At 37.0% G+C, this 25,583-nt stretch overlaps 3 protein-coding genes across 3 annotated transcripts in view; 2 read left to right on the top strand and 1 right to left on the bottom strand.

The window, feature by feature from the left end:
• The window catches only part of ppil6 (peptidylprolyl isomerase (cyclophilin)-like 6), a 91,967-nt gene that overhangs the window by 44,819 nt on the left and 21,565 nt on the right, over positions 1 to 25,583 (top strand). The window lies entirely within an intron of this gene.
• olfml2ba (olfactomedin-like 2Ba) lies at positions 12 to 6,112 on the top strand. Its single transcript, XM_077219964.1, has 8 exons — positions 12 to 481; positions 1,288 to 1,551; positions 1,666 to 1,773; positions 1,847 to 2,011; positions 2,924 to 3,107; positions 3,471 to 4,364; positions 4,557 to 4,733; positions 4,816 to 6,112. Exons 1-8 carry the CDS (start codon positions 326 to 328, stop codon positions 5,433 to 5,435), a joined length of 2,568 nt encoding a protein of 855 aa, XP_077076079.1. The 5' UTR covers positions 12 to 325; the 3' UTR covers positions 5,436 to 6,112.
• The window catches only part of atf6 (activating transcription factor 6), a 41,733-nt gene continuing 22,104 nt past the window's right edge, over positions 5,955 to 25,583 (bottom strand). The window contains exons 9-16 of the mRNA XM_077219965.1: positions 24,905 to 24,996; positions 24,563 to 24,703; positions 22,772 to 22,882; positions 20,521 to 20,620; positions 18,327 to 18,397; positions 16,956 to 17,067; positions 12,599 to 12,683; positions 5,955 to 8,303 (exon numbers count right to left, since the gene is read on the bottom strand). Of these exons, the coding sequence (XP_077076080.1) occupies positions 8,101 to 8,303; positions 12,599 to 12,683; positions 16,956 to 17,067; positions 18,327 to 18,397; positions 20,521 to 20,620; positions 22,772 to 22,882; positions 24,563 to 24,703; positions 24,905 to 24,996 (915 nt within the window). The 3' untranslated portion in view covers positions 5,955 to 8,100. The remainder of the gene's footprint in view (positions 8,304 to 12,598; positions 12,684 to 16,955; positions 17,068 to 18,326; positions 18,398 to 20,520; positions 20,621 to 22,771; positions 22,883 to 24,562; positions 24,704 to 24,904; positions 24,997 to 25,583) is intronic.

The following is a 25,583-nucleotide window of genomic DNA, read 5'->3' as shown; positions in this document are numbered from 1 at the left end:
TTAGAAACAGAAGTCACGCGCAACGTTCAGCGTGCTCAGTGCGTCTCTCCTCCATCCAGCCCCCTCATTTCAGCTCAAATGTCACGTCACTGTTGCTTCTTCTCAATCCAGTTTCATGCTGAGGACCAGCACCTGCCCTCATCTGGAATTTACCTTCTGGACTTTTTGCAAAACCTCATCCCGCTTCAGTTAGTATTTCATCTGGAAGGCAGTGCAAATGGAGATGTGTTTGGCGGTTTATCGTTTTTGAAGAGGAAAAGCCCAATTTGAACGCACAATCTAAATTGCCATATGTTTGAAGGGATTATATCAAACACCTTGCATTATGACCGAGATGGGAATTTGGTGGGTTTTATGGCTCATAGCATTCGCTCCCACTTCAGCCGCCCCGAAATCACACCAGCGACTTCTGGACAAGACAAAGGAACAAAATGACACAATGCAAGTTGAAAGAGATAATCATGAAACTATATTAAGTCAGGTAAGATACTTTTCACCTGCGCTCGAAATGATATTCCACTGCAGTTTCTTTAGCCTATAATCTGCAATTAGTTATACGTCATAACTTTCATTAATAAGTTATTAACAATCTCTGCACAATGCCTAGCACATCGGGTTCGATGTAAATTCAAGTAAGACTTTACTAAAAAAAAAAATTAGCCTACAATCAAATAATTGTATGAATCAACTATGCCTAGCCTAGAAGTTATGATATTTCTAACTATTGGAATGCAGGGTGCGAATGGGGGCAACTGAAAAGCATTCAGTTTTTGGCTCGTCTCAACAGCATTCTCGAAGAAAAGTACAATTTGCAGTCCATACTAAAGGCTTGTAGACTATATCAGGCGTTGGGTTCTCCAGGGAATTGGTTCTCCTGAGGAAGTAACCATAGCAACAGTAGGCTGCAGGATCAATCGTATCGGACGGTAGGCTACACACAAAATAAGTAGCTAGCCTATTGACATTGTTTATCGTAAAATTTTGATTTGTTTAAAAATTTAACTATTGTGCCATCGGTGACAATCGGTTCCAGGAGACGAATCGAAAATTAGGCTGCTTACGAAAAAAACTTTTTTCATTCTTTTTTTTTAACTGCACACACTGTTTTCAATAGGAAGAAGTCTGTTAATGCTATTAATGAAAGTTATTATAAATGTTCCAGTTAAATAAATAGACAACGTGGTAATTGAAAAAAAAATCCATATAACGACAGTCAGATACTATGTTATCAACAAAGTGCGGTGATTTTGCTTGCTGGAAAATGCATCCGTCCTCTTTTCTTTGTAGCTGCTGGGTGATTATGACAAAGTGAAAGCGCTTTCGGAAGGCTCTGACTGTGGCTGTAAATGTGTTGTCAGACCTCTGAGCGCAAGCGCGTGTCAGCGGATCCGGGACGGTCACGCGACGCCTCAGGATTTCTATACGGTGGAGACCATCACATCAGGACCCCACTGCAAATGTCAATGCATTGCACCTCCGTCGGCTCTAAACCCCTGTGAGGGGGACTTCCGTTTGAAGAAGTTGCAACAGGCTGGGAAAGATAATCTCAAGGTGACCATATCTGAAATTGGATCTTATATATGGCAGGATAGCAATGCATAACGTTTCCTATTCTAAACTAAAACCAGCTCTCTTGCCATGATGGAATTTACTTCATCGTTACAGCTGTCAACTATACTGGAATTGCTGGAGGGTTCCCTCTATGGCATGGACCTATTGAAATTGCACTCAGTCACCACCAAGCTTCTTGATCGCATGGACAAAATAGAAAAAGTAAGTGTTGTTTCCTTTGTTTTTCTATCTTATACTTTTTAAACACAGTATTGGTGTGTTTTATTATTGACAGATGGTCTTAAACAACCAGACCGAGGAGAAGTCGAACACAAGGAGCACCTCTCCGAGTCCACAGTCACCCACATCCTCACCTACAAATCTTTCCTCAGAACAACAGCAGAAGAGGACGAGTTTGAGGGAGCAGAATGACGAAGCAGCTGCTTTTCGACACATAGAGGTGGGAGGTGCTATTTAAAACAAATGTTGCACTACATAATTATCATGTTCAATACGTAACAGTTGAACAGTCCAAATATTATGCTAGCCACAAAGTGAAATGGTCCACCTGCTGCGGACGTTTATATATTTACTTAGGATCTGTCTCAGAGTTAAAAGTGACCTCATGTTGTGTTTTGAAACTCTTACTAATTTATCCTGCTGTCAACTCTTACATAATTTAGCATGAAAAGAGCCAAATGACTTGGACTATCAAAGATCCAAAATAGATGATGGTCTATATATTAATCTGTTAAAGGGATAGTTCAACCCAAAATGAAAATTCTGTCAACATTCACCCTCATGTCGTTTCAAACCCATCAGTCTTTGGTTAATCTTCAAAACACAAATAAAGATATTTATTTAATTAACCCTTAATGGCTCTTTTAAGTTTTGTTCATCTGCACTTTCAATGGAGGGACAGAAACCTGTCAGGTTTCATCAAAAATATCTTGATTTGTGTTTCAAAGATTAACCAAAGTTATGGATTTGGAATGACATGAGAGTGAATACTGTAAATTTTGGGGTGAAGTATTCCTTTAAGAGTCTTAAAGGTAGGGTAGGCAAATTCGGAGAGACTAGCGAAAAAAGACATGAAAAAAGACTCCTCCAAAAGACATGAACGCGCATGCACAGCAGAGTCTGCAAAGCAACACGAGAGATGCCGTTAAATTACCTCATGTCTCAAAGCACATAACATTACATATAACATTACGGAAAATGTAAAAAATTGTAATACTTAAGACCACTTCTATCATTGATTGCTATCAGGAGGTGAAGAGTGTTTCAACCAGAATAACAAAAAGTGTTTATAAAAACAACTGCCTACCTTTAATGGCTGCAGTATCACAGTGTCCTCTGATGTACTGAACAGAGTAAATACGAGGAAAAGTTTGTGGGAGATCTTCTGAAGAGCAGTGGATCAGACTTAAACAAGGCCGTCGCAGCTTTGCAAGAACAAGAGCGCCAAGGAAGGGAGAAGCAACCCAAAATAATTGTTAGGGGCATCACATACTATAAATCTGACCCGATGGATGAGACAGACACAGAGGAGAACTGTAAGTATAACTGTGGTTTCAAAATATACATTAAAATTAGGACTGCACCATATTGGAAAAAAATGACTTGAATGAATTGAATAGCTCTATTTGGAAATAATCAATTATTCAAACTAATTAAACCAAGCTGATCTGAGACTGTGAAACTGTATCACCTATGATGAGCTACACTTTCAGTCTAGTAGCATACTAAATATGTTTATCATAGGTTTGTCAATCGCACTAAGCCATATTGCAATATCAATTTCATTTTGATATAATATATAAAATATATGATTCAGCCTAATTGAAAGTTCTCAGAAAGAGAAGTTTGATATATTTTTTTCTAGGCTACTATATAAAATGATTTGTTCTTCATTGCAGTAGATGATAGTCAGAGTGGTGACAGCCCAATTGATCTTTTTGCCGACGAGCAGCTCCTTCATCACAAAGCACGCCACTTTAGGCCGGTTATCAAGGCATGGTCTGTCCGACCAAAACCCAAGAGTGAAGTTTCAAAAGGAGATGCACGAAATGGCCTTCAAACTCAAACCAGTCGTTCCACCAAAGACAACTCTACAGGAGATGAGAGAACCACACCGACACCTTCTGTGATAGATAATTTGAAGCTCACCGTCGAGGCAAGCAATGTGAAGCCCACAACTCCATCTGTAAGACAAGCTCAAAACATGTTGGTCAGGTCATCCAATCTGGGCCACATAAAAACAAATGAGTCATTCACAGCAGCTGCTGCTAAAGTGGTGGCTACAGAGCCAACCCTGACAGAACAGGCCAACGGGACTGCTGAAATGGAAACATCTGTATTTTCTGTATACGAAAGGGGGACTGTTACCAAAGAAAATCTGAATGAAGATGCCTTTCACACTGGGAAACCTTTTTTTTACTCTGAAAGCACACTTGGAAGATTAACACCATCACCAACTCCTCATTCAAACACTTTAACAGTCACAGAAAGCTCATTGAGAATAGCTGCTCACATAAGCACAGCTGCCACCATTGTGACAACGCCACATGTCACTGAAAGCAAGACAGTTACCTACTTACCTGAGAAGAGTCCTAAACAGACATTAACCTCAGTGGCGTCTTTGATGACAACTACTACCACAACAACAATAACAGGCAAACCTGGCAAACGCAAGTATAGTATAAGCTGGGATGAAGAAGAAGAGGTAGTGGGAGGGGAGCAGATGGACCGAGAGAAGGCTGTAAAAACTGTGGTGGAACAGAACGTTGGAGAGGAACCTCAAAAGAAGCCAGGTATAGCTTTATGATGTTCTTGTATGTATGTATACAGGTATATATTCAAAACATTTTCCATTATTACTTAAATCAGAGTTATGTTAATGTCAAAGTTAAATTCAGAATGGGGTCTCTGCACTGAATGTGCATAGTTTAGCATAACAAAGATTCAAACCAACGTAATTGTGAATGGTTTGGTTTTGTTTGCAGGAATATGTAAGGACACCTTGGCCACAATTTCAGAGCCCGTCACACACAACACATATGGTCGTAATGAGGGCGCTTGGATGAAGGATCCGTTGGCTCAAGATGACAAGATCTACATCACAAATTATTACTATGGCAACAACCTACTGGAATTCCGCAACATGGATGTCTTCAAACAAGGTATCTCTCTTTAATTCAAATGAACACACACATTGCAAAAAAAATCAATTTTACTTGATTCATTTTCTTATTTTTATTCAAGGCCGCTTCACTAACGTCTACAAGCTGCCTTATAACTGGATCGGCACCGGCCACGTTGTCTACAAAGGAGCTTTCTATTACAACCGAGCATTCTCTCGAGACATTATTAAGTACGACCTGCGGTTGCGTTACGTGGCTGCTTGGACCATGCTGCACGATGCAGTGTTTGATAATGACGACGTGTCTGCGTGGAGATGGAGAGGAAACTCGGACATGGATCTGGCCATCGATGAGAGCGGACTTTGGGTGATCTACCCAGCCCTGGACGACGAAGGGTTCTTGCAGGAAGTGATCGTCTTGAGCCGCCTGAACCCTAGTGATCTGAGCATGAAGCGTGAAACCACCTGGAGGACCGGGCTCCGGCGCAATCGCTATGGTAACTGCTTCATCGTGTGCGGCGTTCTTTACGCGACGGAGAGCTATAATCAGTACGACACCAATTTGTCCTATGCCTTCGACACCCACACCAACACTCAGGTGATTCCTCACCTGCCTTTTAGCAACAACTATACTTACATCACTCAGATCGATTACAACCCCAAGGAGAGGGTGCTATACGCCTGGGATAACGGACATCAGGTCACTTATAATGTTCAGTTTGCTTATGTAGACCCACTGTAGACCCTGACGGCAGAGCAAATACGTTCTTTGCACAGAATAGGAGAAACCATTAATGTTTTCGTGGATTGTGGATCAGTTCACTCAGCTTTTATTAACTCCATGTAGTTTAATATACTTATTAATATACTGTTATGTTTTCGAAGTGTAAAAAATGGACCCATATCTTTACATATATGGCGAAAACTAAGAATAACATGCATATAATGCAGTTTTATGCAGTTTGCATTGATTCTTTAGATATTGCAGCTTGCTTTTGCACTATGAAAACTGACATCTTTATGTTTATAGCTGTACCTGAATGACAGAATTATGACGTTTTGAGGTGTTGTATTCTTAAATCCTGTAGAATACATTGTAAATACTGTAATATAAAAGCTAAAACCATGGGATTAATGAATGTAAAAAATACCATTTGTATTTTCATAAATATATCTCAAAGTTTGCTTGTTTTTTATCCCATGCATATAAAAAATAAAGTTTACAACTCTATAAATTCAGTAAAAGCAAGAGTAGACAGTGTTCAGGGCACATTTTAATTGTTTTATTTCATCAGTCCGTTTGATACATTTGATCAAATTACAGTACTGTTTGTAATCTTTTTATGCATATTTTATTGCAATTTCATTTGAAACTCTTCTAGCACCAAATAAATTCAAATCTGTCAAACTCAGAAAAAATGGAAAAGATTTATGGAATTGGTCGTCGTTTCATATTGATGATGGTGAGCGAGTGTATTCTCAGCACAAACCTTCTCATTGGACACTTAGATAAGAGCAAAATGCTACACTGTAAACCCCTTGATCCACAGAGCTAAATCTAGACAAACAAAACACATCTACCATAGTTGAACCCAAAAACATTGTTTACCCCAGCCTTTGAAATGACCTACAATTAACATGTTACAGTGCTTCAGACCCCACATTTACACAAACCTTCAATTTCAGAGAGCAAATTCAGACCTAAGACGCTTGTCTGGGCCCTGACGACAGACACACACAATTCAGCCACAACCTTGAGTCCAGTGTTTATTATTTGTTACAAAATTCCTTTCACTGCATGAACAAACAAACAAAAAGTATTTCCAAAAATGCAGAAATAAAATATATTAAACACAAAAAAATATTGCTCAAAGGGGAAATGGGACTGGATGAAATTAAAGAGTATTAACTCATGTTTAAAACCAATTATGAACACAACAGATACATTTCTACTGAAATGTGATATTTTCTCTCACTAAATACTCTAATCATCATTCAGATTTTGAAAACAAAGCTCCACCTGAGTTTTTATAATCTGTGAAATTCAAATAATGAAGAATCCTACAACCCTCTAGGAGTTCTAATGGTGATTGGTCGGCGCAGGCAAGTTTGTCTTTGATGGGGAATGGTTCTTTGAAAGTGACAACAGGTTGGACAGGATGATTACACTGCTTTCAAAATGATAACTGACTACGGCATCCTAAACAATACGAGAATAGAGCGAACATCTAAATAGGCAAGAATAATAGAGACGAATACATAGTATACAAGGACAGATGAGGTAAAATATTAGCATTAATAATGTCTCTTCTACAACTTCAAATTAACCAGTGTTATGTTAACAACTGAATTTGTGTCTTGTACACCTCATTAAAAGTGCGATCAAGCCAATAAGATAAACATGAGGTCTTAAAATATATGAAAGAACTGACAGATGTTGCCTAATCTCTAATCCCCGAACTGCTATTCCGAATTAGCGGTAAATCTAAATTAGTCTAAAAGGATTAAGCTAAGCTTCACAGACTAAACAAAAGATAGAAGTATTATCTAAAGACTATCTTCTTTACACCTTTTTGAGGGATTTATTTACATCACTGTCTGGAATCAGAAGAATGGAAAATGCAAGAAAATTATATATAAAATGCCTCTATTCAAAGACACAAAAGGGAAATGATCAATTTTCTCACTTTTCTATTAAACGGTTATGTGAGAACAAAACAAAAAACTTAACAAAAAACACAAAATTCAAAGCCAAGGTGGGTTGTTTGAGGATAGTATTGAAGAATAGTTAGCTGAATATGACCATTAAAGGTGCATTAAACAAGCTTAGTACAAAACTTCAGAAATATTTCAATACATTTTATAAACAAAGAAAGCTCAGTCCAAACTGAATCAAAGACAGATCCCTGACAGCTACCACATAGCAGAGAAGAGTTCAATAATTGAGCCCAATTGCACTCTGGTGTAGGAGATTTGGTAGATGAATGCTCCTGTTGGCAGAGCATGGCACCAACAACATTTAGGTTGTCAGATTCATTTCTAGGGCGCACAAACTGAAAAGACATGCATATCTAAAATGCGCTTTAAGCCAAATACATAAATGTAAATGTAGATGCCTTTGATGATAGATGTGTAACAGTAGTCTCTGGAAACAATAGCCTGGAATAAAGACTGTAATTTGATTAGTATTAAATGGCTCACTTGATGCATTTTGAAGAGGTGACTTTAAGATAAATTGTCGATCAATTATCTTGGGGATCTTCGTAGTAGATTACCAAGATCTTGGTTTGACACTCGAATAGGAAAAACAGAAAAGAAAAGGTGAGGCTTATTATGAAACCAAATAAGATGATAGTGGGAAAACTGGCTAATTCACAAAAAAAGGGTGGATTAGTGCATTGCTGGGACTAAGAAGAACCCACGAGGACTCCAACTGGAGCGGCGGGCTGGTTGCTGCTGGGAGCCGCGTGATAGAAAGAGCCTGTGTCCGTCTGATTGACCCGCAATATGGGCGGAATACTAGACGACTTGATGTGGAGGATCCTGGTGTCCATGACCTCACAGTCGATCTGCATCATCACCTCAAACTCTTTGTCTTTTATGACACTCTCTGCAGTGAGATAGAGAAGTAAATTGTATTAGCAAAGGAAAAATACAAATAGTTGCATGAAACAGAAATTTGTGCTCAGTTCTGTGTGAAAAGAAATGCAGGTGATGTGCTGGGTGGCCCGGAGAGGTTAAGGGGCACTTTAGGGGCTCCTTTCACACAGAGTTCTTAGAGGTTAGTCACACGCGGGCATTTATTTTAACATGGCAGTAAACACAAGAGATGACGACTCCCACATGAAAAAAAAAAATGAGAGCTACACTTACTGCCATCCTAAAGTAAAAAAAATAAATTAATAAAAATAAGACTTTTTTCCATTTAACAAGATAGCATTATTTATCTGAAGTGACAGTAAATACATTTATAATGATATAACAGATTTATATTCTTCTGTTCTTTGGAACATTCTATTCATCAAAGAATAAGAAATGTTTTTTGAGCACTAAATCAGCATATTAGAATGATTTCTGAAGAATCATGTGACACTGAAGACTGCAGTAATGATGCTGAAAATTCAGCTTTGCCATCACAGAAATAAATAATATTTTAAAATATATTAAAATAGAAGAGTTATTTTTCAAATTGTAATAATATTTCACAATATTACTGTTTTACTGCATTTTTGTTTAAGTAAATAAAAAAGCCTTGGTGAACATTAAGAAATCGCACTAACCACAAATGGTAGTGTATGTGAGCAAAACATCAACAAATCATGGGAAGGATTGTATTTTCCTTAAGATCTTTGTGCAAAATAGTAGTACAATTTCAGGACTGAAAATACAATTGCCAGCATTGGATTTCCAACACAATGGATTAAAAAAGTTAAATGTTGGATTCAACATTTTTGGATTTTTTTAAATTCATTTTTTCATTGACACTTAACAAAAGTCTCAGACAATTGCATTATCTAGCAAATTAAATGTTTTAGAGTCGAGCAAAAATATAAACTATTATTTACTATAGAAACTTTTTAAGACTTTACTCATTTCTATGACTTTTCCGGGCCTGGAGATCACAATTTTAAAATTCCTTTTAGATTTTATATTTCCAATTTCCCTCATCGTGGAAAGTCAAGTCAAATGTCAAAATATTAACAAAGTTCTATTACATAGCAAATTTAAAAACAACAGAATTCAACCCCAATGTACAGCATAATTCAGAAACCCAAACAATGCTTTATCATACATAAGGAAATGCCTTTAAAATGTATCAAAGTCTACTTGTAATTAAGTACAGATTTAACACTCCTATTAGATTCATCCATTGAGACAGTTCAAAAATATGTAGTAAGCAATACTGATCAAGCTTTGGTTTAACTAACACTAAGGTCAGGTTGTGACTTCTTTCGACGTGTTTTGACAGACTCATAAAAGTACTCGTCAAACACAAGCAGTGATTATTTTGTAAGGAAGCATTAAAAGCATGATGCTTTACACTCACTACAGATGTTCTATAGCCTATCGTCTATAAGGACATCTCTCTATACCAAAAAAAGATGAGAGAGCTTCACATGTATGCACAGCATATGGGCGGCAGGAAAGTAACTTTTACAGCAGACTCAAGCACTGATAAAAACTTTATAGGCTGGAGAGTATCCCGGTAGGTCAATCTAAAGCACTTTTCCAGCCATTGCTGGTGAATACATTTACACATCCTACACTTAGTTGTTCCTGATGAGCGCTTCAGCCGCATACCCACAATGATTATCTCAGAAGCGGTGATTTACAGTAAACTTAACTTTCAGGGTATTTCTGAAACCAAAATATTCCCATCTATCTCTGATACTACCACAATGTAACGGAATAAAGTCTAAAAATCTCACAGAATGTGTATTTTCACAGGTGCTTTTCAAAAAAACCTCAGCAGTGCTGCAGAAATCATCATAGATGATGGGTTATAGCAATCGTCTCACTGTATTTCACTGCAAGCACTAAAATGACACTGGACTGCTGAGCTGTACACATCATCACATATTTAAAAAATGATCTTTTCCATCCTATATATAAGTTTCCAATATGTCAGAAATGTCATTTTCCATTATTACAAAAGGCTTTTCGTTAGGTGAATTCCCTTTGGATATGTCTGGTTCTAGGCCTGACTTTCCAAACACCATTTAAAATACTGATTAAGGTAACATGTGGACTCAAGGGTAAATTCCTGATGAGAATGTGGTTGTGAACCTTTTAGGTTCCAGCTAAACTCACTTTCCCCCATAACAGCAGTGGATTGCCCCAAAATGGTTGATATTTAATGCCTAAAAGGGATAGTTCGGCCAAAAAAACTCTGATTTGTTAGGAATTATATTGTTATGAATATACTGATTTGTGACCAGTTCCTTAATAAAAAAGAACCACCTCAAAAGAATGAATCAATTCAACTGACTGACTAAATGATCCAGTCACAGTGATTTGTAAGTTGACAGTTCACTGGAGGAAAAGATTATATGTAAATGTATTGTCAGATGTTTCTGCACAAAGACCAAATAGTATGGTTCCAAAAGACTTTGAATATATTGCATAAATGCATGTCGTCACTCACTATGAACTGTCTACGAATTGGACAAAAATTATTTTTGTGTCCATTTGAAACAAGAAGGTGAGTAAATTGCAAACTTTTCATTTTTGGGTGAACTATTCTTTTCCGAATTAGGCTTTTAAACTAGGCTTTTAACAATAAAGCAATGCCTTTCGCTGATATGACTTCTTCGGAAACGTATGCAGTGCACAAACAAACAAAGAAAGGGCAATGTTATGATGATCATCATCTTCAACATTCACAAACGATTATAATGCTGACTCACTTCCCCCACAGGGAAGAGGAGTGAAAGAGAACAGATTATAAATGTACTGACTCTGCCAGGCACTGCAAAAACAGTCAACAGTCATGTTTCAAACCAAACATGAAATAATTGAAATTGATGGAGAAAAAAAAAAAAACACGTTTTTTTGTTTTCAAGACAGAAATCAACAACCTTGAAAACGGAAAGATTTTTACTCCATCCCCGTTGTGAAAACACCCCGGCCCAAACACAATCTTGAGCATGTAGAACAGAACGGAATCAGCTGGGGGCGATTTCAAAAACTAAACTTTTGTTCTGAGTTGTCCAAAAGTTGTTCTTGAAATAAAACCATGTGAAAGTCAACTTTGAACATGCATTTCTAAATCAAAACAGGATGGAGCCAGAAAAAACTGATTCAGAGTACACAATACTCAACTGTCTTCTCAAGAGGGAATACTTCGATTTGGGTTACATAAACAATTCAAGGCTATGATCTTTAAGATATGGTTTCCAGGTTTCTTGTTTTCTGGTGAGCCTCACTAATCGAAGACTATGTGCGTCAATAATCATGCTCTTCGAGACATCACATTCTCACACAAACTCACGCACATAGCAACGCAACAGTAATGTTTTTTCTTCTTTTCATTAACAATTTGGATCAAATGCCCTCGTTTTTGGAGAGATTCTTTTAAACTCTGCTTTTCAGTGCATTTCTTTCTCACAATTTTATCAGCTGTGGCTAGCTCGTTGGCACAGTGCGCACATCTGATGACTAGTCGGAAAGATTTCAAACAGATTTAAAAACAGGTTTGAAATCTATCCTAATGTCTGCGAGTCAAAATGTGTCTCATGGTTGCATATACAAGGAACTATGAAATGACTACTAAAAAGTAGGGGCATTTGTGGCGACCTTTTGGCAAGGTTGTCATACAAAGAAAATTATGAACATGCAAAAACAAGAGAGAACTTTGGTTCTCAAAGAACTAAATATTAATAACTGATTACATTGTCGTCAAAATATGCTTTTTCCTGAGCTTTTTGTTTCTCTATGCATTTTTTTGTATAGTAAAATAAAACCTGTGGCTGTAGTATGCATTTGTAAATATACATCATGTGAATTTATGCATGTATGAAATATTAATAGAATAATGCTACATGCTATAATATATATATATATATATATATATATATATATATATATATATATACACACAGTATATATATATATATATAAAATTATTTATAATGTAATTTTTTAAATATTTCTATTGTATCATTTTAATATTTATATTGAAGTAATATTGCTTTAAGATAAAATGAAATACATTTTACATATTTTTAATGTATATACAAAATTCACACACACACATACGTGCACACACACACACGCGCACAACATAAATCAATCCCTGAAGTCAAATCAAATGTCAAGTCAAATGTTCTTTGTGCTAAAAAGCAGTGAGACAAGGACCAATTCATTCATTAGATAATAAGATGATTCACAACTCTTTTCTCTTACCATTGTAATTCATAGCTGGCAGGACCAAAGACATCTTGGGGCGGCTGCCTTTGTTGTGATTGTTGGCAGGAAGGAGGAGGTGATCCTATAAGCAAAGGAAGAACAGCCATAAAAACACATGAAAGAAGAGAGTTTATTACTTTGATGAGAACACAAATTACACTGGTCACTGTTGAAGACATTTGAAGCACCAATCCGGTTGCAGTAAAAGTCTGATTGTGTTGAACAGTAAGAGTGAAACAACCTGACGATGAAGGCCTTGATATCCAGATCACACAAGATCACTTGTGTATAGCAGTATACACTACAGTTCAAAAGTTTGGGGTCGGTAAGATTGGAGAGTAAATGTTTTGCTATGCTCATCAAGGTTGCATTTATTTCATCAAAAATGCAGTAAAATTTAGTGAAACATTAGTACAATTTACTACTCTTTAATATAATTTATAAAAGCTGAATTTTCAGCAGTCATTACTTCAGTGTCATATGATCCTCTGATGAGAAATCATACTGGTTTGGTTCTCAAGAAACATTTCTTATTATTAATAATTATGAAAACAGTTGCTTCTTTATATTTTTGTGGAAAGCATTATGCATTTTTTTTCTTTAGAAAAGAAAATCATACTGACCCAAACGGTAATGTATATGCAAATAACATTTGCTGAAGCCAGTTTATTTCAGTGCAAGCAAGTTCAAACTTGAAGCGCTAGAGAGTGTCATATAACAATTCTATAATCGGGTCATAAATGTATGTACATTATGTACATTTAGTCCAACTCAACTGTAACATTCGGAGACATGAACCTGTCAGGACACACACCTGTTGAAGACAGAAACCATATGGACAGGAAAGCCATGGAGCTGGAGATTGTAATAACACTCATGTCTGTGTGATGGATGGGAAAAGGGTCATGGATTTGTGACGTCTTGTGTCATGTAGACTTCAGTAAATGTGTTAGCGTTTAATACCATCTGTTGTCACTGTAGTAAAGATGTGCAGAAAACTGAATTCACAATGAGACACAAATAGTTCACCCAAAAATAAAAAATCCTGTCATTTATTATTTATCTTCATATCAATCCAAATCTGTATTACTTTTATTCTTCAATGGATTCCAATTGTAATTGCCTTTTTTAAAGTAAAACAAGACAATTTTTTCACTTTTGGATGAAATATCCATTTAATGTTCAATTCTCGTTCTGATTAAAAAGAGACAAAAAACATCAAATACATCATAATATTTCCCAAAGATTATTAAATTTGTGTAACATCATTCTGGCTTTTTCCCTCTTCCCCAGCCCACTGTGGTTCCCTAGACTAGATTATGACAATGAGGTCTTTTGGGAAGAGCACAGAAGTTGCCAAGTTCTCTCTTTGTGTACTCTAGTCTAGCAGGTGACCTGAAACCTGTGGGTGCGATCCTCCGATTCAACTGCCTTCATGACTAGTGCCAATGAGAGGGAAGGTGGAAGAGAGAAATAAAGATTGAAAGGGCCAGTTACTAACCATCTCATTAAATAAACATGAACTTCTCATCAATCTGAAGTGTGACTGGCTCAGAGGGAGCAGCAAACTGAGGATATTATGATCGGCTTACAATGAGGATAACAATTAACAAGAAACATCCCTAGCACAGTTTGAACGTTTGTAGTGCAACTCTGGGAGATCAGACCGCTTGATGCAATGGGACAAATTAGCGCTATTGAGTTACAAACACAGTCCAGACAAGGATGCTGGGCTCACTGCATAAAAGCAAATCTAAATAGGACACGCAAATTCTCAGAGACACATGCCTAGAAACCTAGAAAACAAAATGAAAAACAAAAACTACTAAAGTGTATGAAAATAAAAAACTTCAAAGTTTTCATTTCTAATTGAAACAATTATCAAACACTTTCATCCTTTATTTGAACTGATTGTCTCTCCTCTCTAAGCTACACATTCTTGAAAACAAATCAGAAGAGGGCTGATCTAACAAGTCAAAGGACACCAGTGTTGTTTAGCAGTAGTTCAGGGATTCATGGCTGACAGACTAAAAATGCTGTAATTAGGGTTGTTAAATGGTCAACTAAAGACTAGTTCACCCAAAATAGTTGGAAAAGTTTAATTTACTCACTCATGTTTTCAAACTCATTACTATTTTTCTTTTTCTTTTATATCAAAAATCCATTTTGGATGAACTATCCATATTTCCTCTTCATAATATTTGTTTTGTGAAAAACCATAAACAACCCTTTTGAGGTTTTCTACAAAAACATTTTTTGTCTTTAAAAGAAAAAATTGTGGACAAACTTTAAAACCCTTTAAAATCTCCATCTTTCACTGATTATCTGTCTACTATTAAACAAAAAGTCACACATTAGAATCGTAGACAGACAGCATTTCAAATCTGACGGATTAGGCTTTGACCTTTTTACGTTCATAAATGGAGGTCACAATCTGAGGATGTTTTGGAGGAGCTGAATCAAAATTTTTAAAGTCTGACTTCCTAAAAGATTGAACAAACCTAGATACATAACGAAACACAGAAAACAGGGCAGTGACTGACTATGACTAAACCAGTCAAACATCTTCTGGCTCAACTCACCTAGATGGGGCTGATTTTCGGGGCTGATGTTAATGAACACAAAAAAAGACAACTTTGATTTTTAAAGTCGTTAATTCAAGTCGTTTAAAAAAAGCTGGCAGATCAAGATGTAGCGTCCACAAAAACATCTTTATTTTTTAACTATGAGTCATTGACATTGAGTCATTTCTTTGTTTTAGTTTCACAAAAAGAGACGTGAAGACCTGTTTGCCATTAAAAAAATAAATCACCAGGATGAACTGTTGAGTGATAACCATATACTGTCATATCCCCTGCAAATTGGTTAAATATATAACACAAATTTTCCTTTGAGCCATTGCAGTTTGTCTCAATTTTGGGTGTGTTGTTTCGTAACAAAAGAGATTTAAGATGACTTTTTTCAAATATGTCTGGCAACATTATTCAAATCTTCTGAGTGAATAATCAAAAGCAGGTACTGAGTGTATGGAAAAAAAACAACTTCAAACATAGTTAAGGAATAAAAACTTATTAGAGTAACTAAACTTACAAGGAATAAAGAACGAACTGATGAAAGATGACGTGCTGAAACAAAAAATTTTGAGGATTACTACAAACGCAGTCTGACTCTAAATAAATAACGCCCAGCTTGAGATCATATACATGTGTGCAAAAAAAATTAGGCCTGACTCATTTGGATAACTCTTAGGCCTCATCCACACTACTACGGTTTAGTTTAGAAACGGAGACCTTTTGCTAGGTTTGCACCTCCCGTCCAGACTACAAGGGCAAAAACGAAGACCTAAAACGGAGAAGTTTAAAAACGCTGCCGACCCCCTTTTGCGTTTTGAATCTTCGGAGGGCATTTTAGTGAAGACGGGACAAAACAGAGGACTTTAGAAACGATGACGCAGAGGCTCACGCTCGGCTCTCTGATTGGGTGTCATACAATGGAAGAAAACATACAACAACAGCCTGGATTACCAGTTACGTTAGTGCAAGTAAATTCTGCATTTTACAATGCTATAACTGCCTACATGCGCCGGAGGCAAGCTATTATTCCAGCGATCTGTGACAGTTCCCGTGTGCAGCGGCGGTATCGACCGTACATGGAGCGTCGGTTTTGGGTTAAGCCGGGAAGTAACAGCGCATGTGGACGGAGATCAATTCTAATACGCAGCTAAAAGGCTGGTGTGGACGGAGATCGTATTCGTTTTAATTCTCCATTTCTAAACTAAAACACAGTAGTGTGGATGTGGCCTTAGTCGTTTCAGTTTTTCCCCTTACAAAGCTGAAAGTACCTGCAAAAAAATATTATAAAAATACAATCTATAAATGTCCCTGCTTTCTTTTTTGATCAATTTAATGCATCCTTGTTGAATAAAAGTATTCATTTGTTTAAATCTTATTAACCAAATTTTGTTGAAATTTTGTACAGCATAATTACTGTGATATAATCTAATTTAATTTACATTAAAAAAAAAACTTACAGATTAGCTTACTGCCTTGTACATTGTACCTTGAGACATGCGGTCAAGGTGGCAATACAAGACCGACTGTGGGTTTTATTTCAAACAAGAACGATAGTTTACAAACTGAAAAAACAGGAGTTTATAAAAGACCTCCCAGGATATAACACATGCTAGAAGATTCTCTAACAGGCCATGTGCTCTATTGTGGTGGAACCATCTCAAGTGTCCCTTTATGATGCTGTGTGGGCTCTAAAATCAATGAACCATGTTCATGTGTGGCCACAGGCCGATAGAAAGCAGATAGACAGATGCAAAGACAGATAGATGGGGTGGTCAACTTACCCGGCGGAAAGAGATCACGTAGAATGTGTCCCCTCTTCTGTTGAGTTCATCAAAGAAGTCATTGTAGGTGCGGCGAGGGGCGTAATACACCTGCAGCTCGCTGCTGGGAACCCTACATACAGGATACAAACACTTCAAACACTGATTTACATTTTTATCATGGATAAGAACTGCATGTGGCAGTTATGATGTTTACTGCAGGTAAAGCCTTTGACTTGTACTGAAGAGGGAATTTTATATATATATATATATATACATACACACACACACACTGATTATTTCATAATAAAAAGTTCCAGCTGTATCAGGTTTACTTTGCATATGTTATAATAAAAATACTAATTATCTAATCTAATTCTCACAAATCTCTTGATAAAACTCTTTCCTGTGTGAATGTGGCCTTTCCCCTGTTGTCAGTGTGATGCAATGGAATGACAGCCATGCTGATTTTTGGCCCAATGTACTACTGAGGTCAGCCAAAAATATGATTTACCCTGAGGGAGAGCAAGTGAGCCAAGCAAAAACACAAAAAAATAAATAAATAAATAACCGGCTGATACCTATTTAAGGTAAAATATTCAAGAGTTCCAAAATGGAGTTTGCAGTGGAGGTCTACTCCCCTCTTAAAACACACCAGCACCCACTTGTGAGGTGGCTTTGTGATTGGGACACGACAGCTCAGGGTCAATTTCACCCTTGAGACTGAGAGCATCTCGTAATTACTGGGTTAACTACTAGAAAAAAATTATATTAAAGGCTCAATGGCCTGCAATAACAGCCTAAAACGATGCTTATATAGCAATTTGGCTGTTGGTTATTACAGAGGTATTATAACTTCATGAAGGATTACGAACAAATAATGTTTTCTTGGAATAACATGATGGATGATTACGGATTATGGATGGATAACGGATGATTGTGCACAAAAAGATTAAAGAATTTTTTTTATGGCATTGTTTGAAAAAAATTTCCTTGAGCATTAATACTGGATTTAAGAATTCCACACCTCTACACTCTCCAAATTTTTGCCAAATCTACCACCGACTTTGGCTGATGACTAATTGGGCGTCAAACTTCAGTGTCTTGTAAAACATAAATTCAAATTGTCCTCAGACCATTTCTCACAATAAATATTAGTAAACATTACAACATTTGTACAAAAGTTTACATTACAAATAAAGGGACTGTTTTTTACCGTTTTGCTCACATAAGCAATATCCCATTAAAAAGCCTGTACAGCATTGGTACAACACTGCAGAATCGAGAATTGATGACCGACTCTCACACACAGACCATGATGACAAATATGCTGATAAACGAATATGCTGTTTAATGTTGCAGGAACTTCCTCGCACATCTAGTGAAACTTACTTTTCAGAGGAATCCGTGTACTGGATCTGTGTCATTATCTGTGGTACCTCAGCCCGTTTATCTGCTGCTTTCTGTCAGACAAAGAAAAGAAAAATGTCACTTTCTGTTACCAAATTATAAAAAATTAATTAGAGCACAAGCACATTCCCATGTGTGTCACTGTACGTGCTTTAACATCTATATGCTTAAGGTCCTGTCATCGAGTGTTAGGCTGATGAAGTGCATCTCTCTCACACTTTGTTTAGTTCTGTGCAGTGTCGACAGTACAGAGAGTCTGGGAAATAGCCATCTGTTAGTATACCCATACATCTCCAATCACCCAACCTCTCAGCACTCTGCATGACAGTATTTACTTAGTGCCTCAGGCCTGGTGACGGAAAGCAAACATTGCTGCAACTGGCGGTACCGGAGTACACAGCTTTGTGATTATAATGGGAGCGAACTAGATTTGTTTAGAGTTGCCGTTGGTGAGGATATTATTTCTCTGCCGTTAGCGGTTCCTGTTTAAGACCACCAGTTTTCTGGGCTAGAAGGCCTTAAATGTAGTAGAAACGCATGGAATGACTTCAGATTGGGTGATGGGAACCTATTAGTGGAAAATGCTTATCAGTGAATATATGTGTGTGTTTGTGTCTGTCAGGGCAGTTTCCACACATAAGGCAGACCCTTCGAACACAGGACAGCCTTTCAAACAATCAACCTGCTGCACACTATGCTTCTCTAAATCATAACAAGCTGTCCATCCAACTGCTCTCGCTTTTAGTTATCTGAAAAAATAAATGATAAGGAACTAAAGAAAACAAGTACAGTCTGTATAAACCGTTCAGCTTCACATTAAGCTAAAATGAGGCTCAAGGGAAGGTTTCTGGAACTAGAATTGTGAAGCTTTTTTGCCACAGGATTATTCATGTTAATTATTTCAATACAGATTTGAGTAGAGATTCTGCTACCAAAGATGGTAAAATATGTTTCTTGAACATTTATGCAATGCCACAGAATACGGTCCATTATTTGAACCAATAACCTTTTTAGCTTCCAGCCTAGTTTTTCAAACTTTTAGGCTACACAATCCTGTGGCTAATCTCTGATCTTATATCATTGATTTGTGGCTGTCGTATAACCATTTCAGGAGTCAATATGTTGTATGACTATTAAATAAAGTAAATGTAAAATGCGTGTATGCATTTCAAGACAATTCTTTGTGACTAAGTTGGTAGCCATAATTTGTTGCCATATTTTGTCCCCTGCACAACAGACAAGCAGTAAATAAGGTTTTATAACTGATTCATATTTTCCCACCATTTTGATTTCAGTGTTAATACATTTATGCTGCTTCTGTGTAATAAATAGAAATGTAGTGTTTTGAATGGGATACACTACCATTCAAAAGTTTGGGATTAGTAAGTTGTTGTAATTTTTTGGGGGGGGGAAATGTATACTTTTATTCAGCAAGAACACATTCAATTAATCAAAATTAAAAGTAAAGACATTTATAATGTTACAAAAGATATCTGACCCCAAATTTTTTAAACGTGGTGAAATATTAACATTCATTTATTAAATGAATTGTGGAAACTGTTAACTGCATATAGGGATTTTAAAGCTTAAACGGAACAGCAAGGGTTTTTACACACATTCAAATCAAGTAAAGCTACAGACAGTGGTTTTGAAGCGAACCAGACTTAGTGCGGCAGAGACTGTAAAGGAAGAAAAGGAGATTAGTCAGAGAGAGAAGTCAGATTGGGGTAGGTAGGGGGGTGTTTACTTTCCCAAGACTACTGGATTATACTAAAAGTGGGTTAAAAAGGAATGAAAGAGACAAGCAGTGTGAGAGGAGAGAGAGAGAGCAAAGAAAGGGGTCTCATCCCTAATGTAAACATTTAGAAAGATCTATTTAAAGAAAATAAACAGTGTTATATCCTGGTGGTTCTCAGCTGCCTGTATCCGGGTTGGAGGTATGCAACAAAGAGTCTGCACTTTAGTCGCACCAACAAATACAGATGTCATGCTGAAGGTCAAAGAGAAAGAAACAAGACTCTTCAATGACTAATACTGGACAATGTCAAGGCCCTTAGGTGTCTCTCTCTGGCTTTGTTCACACAAATCTGATTTGGATTTCAAATCCAAACTTCAGGACAGATTTTTAACAATGTCAAAAAGCAAGCAAAAAATAAAGAGTGTTGTTAGTTCATACCGGGATGGTTCTGCCTCTGTGTTGAGTGTTGCTCAAGCGGCGGGTTTTGGTCCGCTCAACCTCATGACGATGTACCCAGCCTCTCAGCTCATGCGCTATCCTATAGTTATGCAGAGCAGAAACATCATCTCAATTTTATAAGATAACAGGCAGTAAAATGAAAAATGATGTCATTAAAAAACATATGGTCAACAAAGGACATATCTTTGTGGACTTATTCATTTTTGAACCTAGAATACTGTCTAACAATTGATTGCTCTGTCAAGTCTTCGCCGTCGGTTAGGAACCTAGGTTTGCTCTTTGATACCAATATTTCATTTGAAAGCCACGTTTCTAGCATCTGTAAAACCGCATTCTTCCATCTTAAAAATATATATAAATTACAACATATGCTTTCAGTGAAAAACGCGGAACAGTTAGTTCATGCGTTCATGACCTCAAGGCTAGATTATTGTAATGTTCTAATGGGTCAAAAATGCAGCAGCTAAAGTTCTTACCAGAACCATTCAGGATGTATGATCATATTAGCCCGGTTCTGTCAACACTGCATTGGCTCCCTATTAAACATTGTATACATTTTAAAAAATTGCTGACTACTTACAAAGCACTTAATGGTTTAGCTCCCCAGTACTTGAGCGGGCTCTTAACGTATTATAGTCCTTCACGTCTACTGCGATCTCAAAACTCTGGCCAGTTGATAATACCTAGAATATCAAAATCAACTGCAGGCGGTTTATCATTTTCCTATTTAGCAGCTAAACTTTGGAACAGTCTCCCTAACATTGTCCGGGAAGCAGACACACTCTGTCAGTTTAAATCAAGACTAAAAATGCATCTCTTTTACCTGGCATTCACATAGAACATTATACATTTATATTATTCAAATCAGTTAAATGATTATTAGGCTGCATAGATTAGGTCAGCCGGAACCGGGAACACTTTCTATAACACCCGATTTACTCGTTACATCATAAGAAGAATTAGCCTAGATGCCAGCCCGAACCCCGCCCACAAAATTTTTAGGTCGGGAAGTTCGGTCTTGACTAGCTCTATTCAATTGAGTGCAGAAGCCTTTTATTTCCTGGTTCGGTTGACACACGCCCCATAATCACTGCCCAATGGAGCAGTATCAGACTCACATTCTGACTAGAATCTGAGTATGACGACGTCAGGCTAAAGAAGAATGGCATCTACGCTAATGTTAGTTTTTCCGTTTATTCCGAGGTTTACTGAAGTCAGTTCCGACACTGCTCTGCAATTCGACACTCCAGTAAAGTCATGTCACATTTATTTATAAACCAATTTATACAATAGATTGTTTAAAAGCAAGCAACTTTTCAGTATTAAACATAAAAAGATTTCTTTGTCTCTTTCAATTAGAATTAAAACTTAAATTTCTACTATAAAGCGGCACTCCAGTGTATTCATGTTTTTACTTGTAGGCGTCGGACCTCGACAGAATAAACAGAAGAAATGAACCGGAGAACGTCAAAGGCAAAGCCTCAGAGTCACACTATAGCCTATTGCATACTCGCCACAGACAAATGGTAGTTTGAAGGTGTTTACCAGCCAGAGACAAGCGGTTTCAAACTCCCAAAACAAACAACAAACTTTATTTTGGCCTGATTTTGTTTAAAAAGACGTCACAAAGATGTTTGTTCTTCGATTTGTCTTCAATCAAGAATATTGTGGCCATAAAACCACTGTAAACAATGTTTTTTTTTTTTTTTTTAAATTTATATTAATTGTAAAATGATTACTATACATAAAACAGGCAAAAACAATTGATCATTTATTAATAAAATTATAATTCCATTATAATTTAAAGCATTGCTGCAGTAATACTGATGTAATGAGTGTGTTTATAGAGGATTATTAGGTTAAGCCATATTTGAATCCATTGTAAAATAAAGGGCTGGAACTATTTTTTTTAAAGCTGGTCTAACAGTTGTTGGAGCACTAATCGAAAGACTGCTACAATTATCTTTTACAGTCATAACAACAGAACTCAGGTGGTTACGTACTAGAGCTATTGTTCAGGGCTATTGTGCCTTTCGGTTCAGATCAGATCAGCGGGGCAAATTTAGGGTACTGCAGAACAGATGCTCTACACTCAAAATTTTAAGAGAACTGGCTTGTCCCAGAACTGCCAGGTACTAGTAACACTATTAAATGTATAATAAAAGAGCATTTGAATGTAAAAGGGGGTGGGGTAATGTCAACATTGAAGTTCAGCAAGCTCAGTACTGACTTTATGCACTTGGTCCTGTTGACAGGTGGCTGGCAGGGTGGTGGAGTTCTGAAATACAGAGGATCCTTGACCACCATAAGAGCCTTCTGCTCTGATAGCACATCCTCCAACCTATGAGAAAGAGAGAAAAAAAACCCATTAAAGACAGGAAAGTGTAACAAGGAAAGAATGGAGAAGGGGGTTTAGAGTCTTTATAAGGACGTTTTAATTCCAAAACAATGTACGGAATTTTATAAGGCTCTTGTTTTAATCATCTCTAGGTATTGGCTTAATTTCTGAAAGAATACCATGTGCAAGTGTGCAAGCCAAGATGGTTCTTTCTTATCTTGTCTACGGGGAAAAAGAGCATCTCTAAAAGCTATAAATGAACACTGCCAACAACCAATGCCAAGTTCATGTTTAGCACAGTTCTGACTTACAGTGAACCTGTACTTAAAATAAATCCAAGACATCATGAACAACAAAATCCTAAACCATCTCCCTGCAAGAAACTGGTGTAGACATTTACAACTTAACACAATAGCTCCAGAAAACCATGAAAACGTGGCCTCTGAAACAACATGTCACACACTTCGGGCTGGGGATGAGGGACGGTGAAGCTCTGGGAAGCAATCTTTGCTGACATAGAGAAGCTCATCTCACAGTAGAAATAGTGAGTGGGAAGTCTGGATTACTGTGGGCTTAAATTAAAAAAAGAAAGAAATTAAGACAGAAGACTAAACTTCTTAATATATTTAACCCTCAACAATAAAAATTCTTTACATAGGAAAAACCGTGGAAACACAATCTCTGAGCAGATCCTAACTCAGACTGGTTAGCAGGCAGAAAGTTGAGGATAAACCCTTTAGAAATGTCAAATACAGGAGCAAGAGCTCCGAGATCTGTGGAAATGTTCTATAAACTAGAGATTTCAAAAAAGATTTCTAAATTCTTGCAGGGGTAAATTAACTCCCTATGGAAAAACAACATCTGGATCTCAGTCTATATCCTTTCTCCAGTGCTAAATTACATAATTTAATTTCCTGCTTTGCTCCCTGGATAGCCAAAAAACTAACCAGCTCAAACAATAAAACCCTACGATGCCTTTCAAAGAACCTATTACAAAGTTTGAGCTGGATAAGAAAACTTTAGTCAAGAGTAGGAATGGCTGTTAGTGGAAAAAACAGCAGAAATGGAGACGCCAGAGAGTAAATGAGGGTGAAATAAAAACGGACCTAAAATTGAGCCTTGTGGAACACCACCTGTTTTGGCCAAAAAATAAAAACAAAAAGACTCACAGTCTTACTAAAGCTGGTGATCTTGTCAAACTCAGGCTCCAGGAAGTTTGAAACATGACCCCTGGGAGTGAAGTAACTCAAAATTCACTAGACCCTGCTTGATGAATGTCTTAGGGAAAACATAGAGACAAGTTTTCAAAGTAATCATGTCTTCAAATATCTGTGTTTTCCTGTGGGGGTATTTGAAGTCCTCTGAGCTTCATGTTTTTGTAGCAATTTATTTGGACATGAGAAGCCAGTATTGCCTTTCAAAACATCATCATGGGTAGATAAAGTAACAAACTTTAGTTTCAGTATGAAAATGTGTGTGGGGGGCAGATGTGAGAACAGAGCCTTGTTCTCTTATGCAGGCATTTGGTCAGTCACTCAACACCTGTGCTGACGTGTTTTATAAAACAAAAATGGACTCTAAAAGCTTTGGCAGGAAAGGGTCTCTGGTGTTTCCGGTCCCACACAGAGGGGTGAGAATGACTAGGTGTTCATGCAACCGTAGAAGACTACAGAATAGTATTACCTGTTCACAGGGTTAAATGTATCAGTCTGAGGCCTGTCTGAATCGAGGATTCTCTCTGAGTCAGGGGAAAAGCCCAGCAGGTGTCTACCATTGAATGCAGGGGCAGCAGGAAACGTAGACCCTGTGTATCCTCCAAGCAGACTTGTTTGGACATAAAAGGAAATAAAACTGGATATTATAAACCTTTATATAACACATTCCTACTGATTCCTTAAGAAGAGTCCACCAAGTTTTTCTTTTGCCAAATTTCATATGAGACAGATTTATTCATTTACCAATCTGAAAGTGCAATCTGTAACAAATTAAAATACTGAAATGGTATGATTAATTTAAATTATTTACCTCATTGGACCCAAGTTGAAGACCATGAAGACCAGAACAGCCATAAGACACACAGCCCTCCGTTTTGGAGCTGTTGCTTTTAGCACAGAGTTCTTAAGAGATGAATAATGATAAGGTATTAGGCAAGGCAAGCCAAGTTTATTTATATAGAATATTTCATACACAATGGTAATTCAAAGTGCTTTACAGAAAAGGAATTAAAATAATCATAACATAAATCACAGCACAAGCATAAGAAATAAAAATATTATGTATACGAAAATAAGAAAAAAAAAATCCTATTCAACCCCTAATCTTGAGTGGAAGAAATGGAGATTCAGGTTTATGATTTTACATTAGACATGCCCTTTCTAGTGTCTCTTCTTCACTCTCGTGAGAAGAGACACTAACATATTATAGAGCAACAGCACACCCCATTTATATTTAAATTATTGATATACTGTAGAAGACAAAAATCAACCCTGAAAGCTCCATTAAAGACAAAAATTACATCAACAGTACTACTTTAAGTTGGTCTGCTAATAAATCAAAGATCCATGCAATTACGGCCTTCAATTAGATCAAGGTAAACTACTGTTTAAACGTTTTGGGTCATTATTTCTATTTATTATTGTTTTTAAATACATTTTTAAATACATTTCGTTTCAGCAAGGATGCATTAATTTGATCAAACAAGTCA

This window comes from Siphateles boraxobius, unplaced genomic scaffold (genome assembly GCF_051911475.1).
Source record: "Siphateles boraxobius isolate OS27281-9 unplaced genomic scaffold, OSU_SipBor_1 8, whole genome shotgun sequence".
In the NCBI taxonomy this organism is placed as follows: Eukaryota; Metazoa; Chordata; class Actinopteri; order Cypriniformes; family Leuciscidae; genus Siphateles; species Siphateles boraxobius.
Note: the sequence above shows the minus strand (reverse complement) of the source record. Positions and strands in the feature narration are given on the sequence as shown.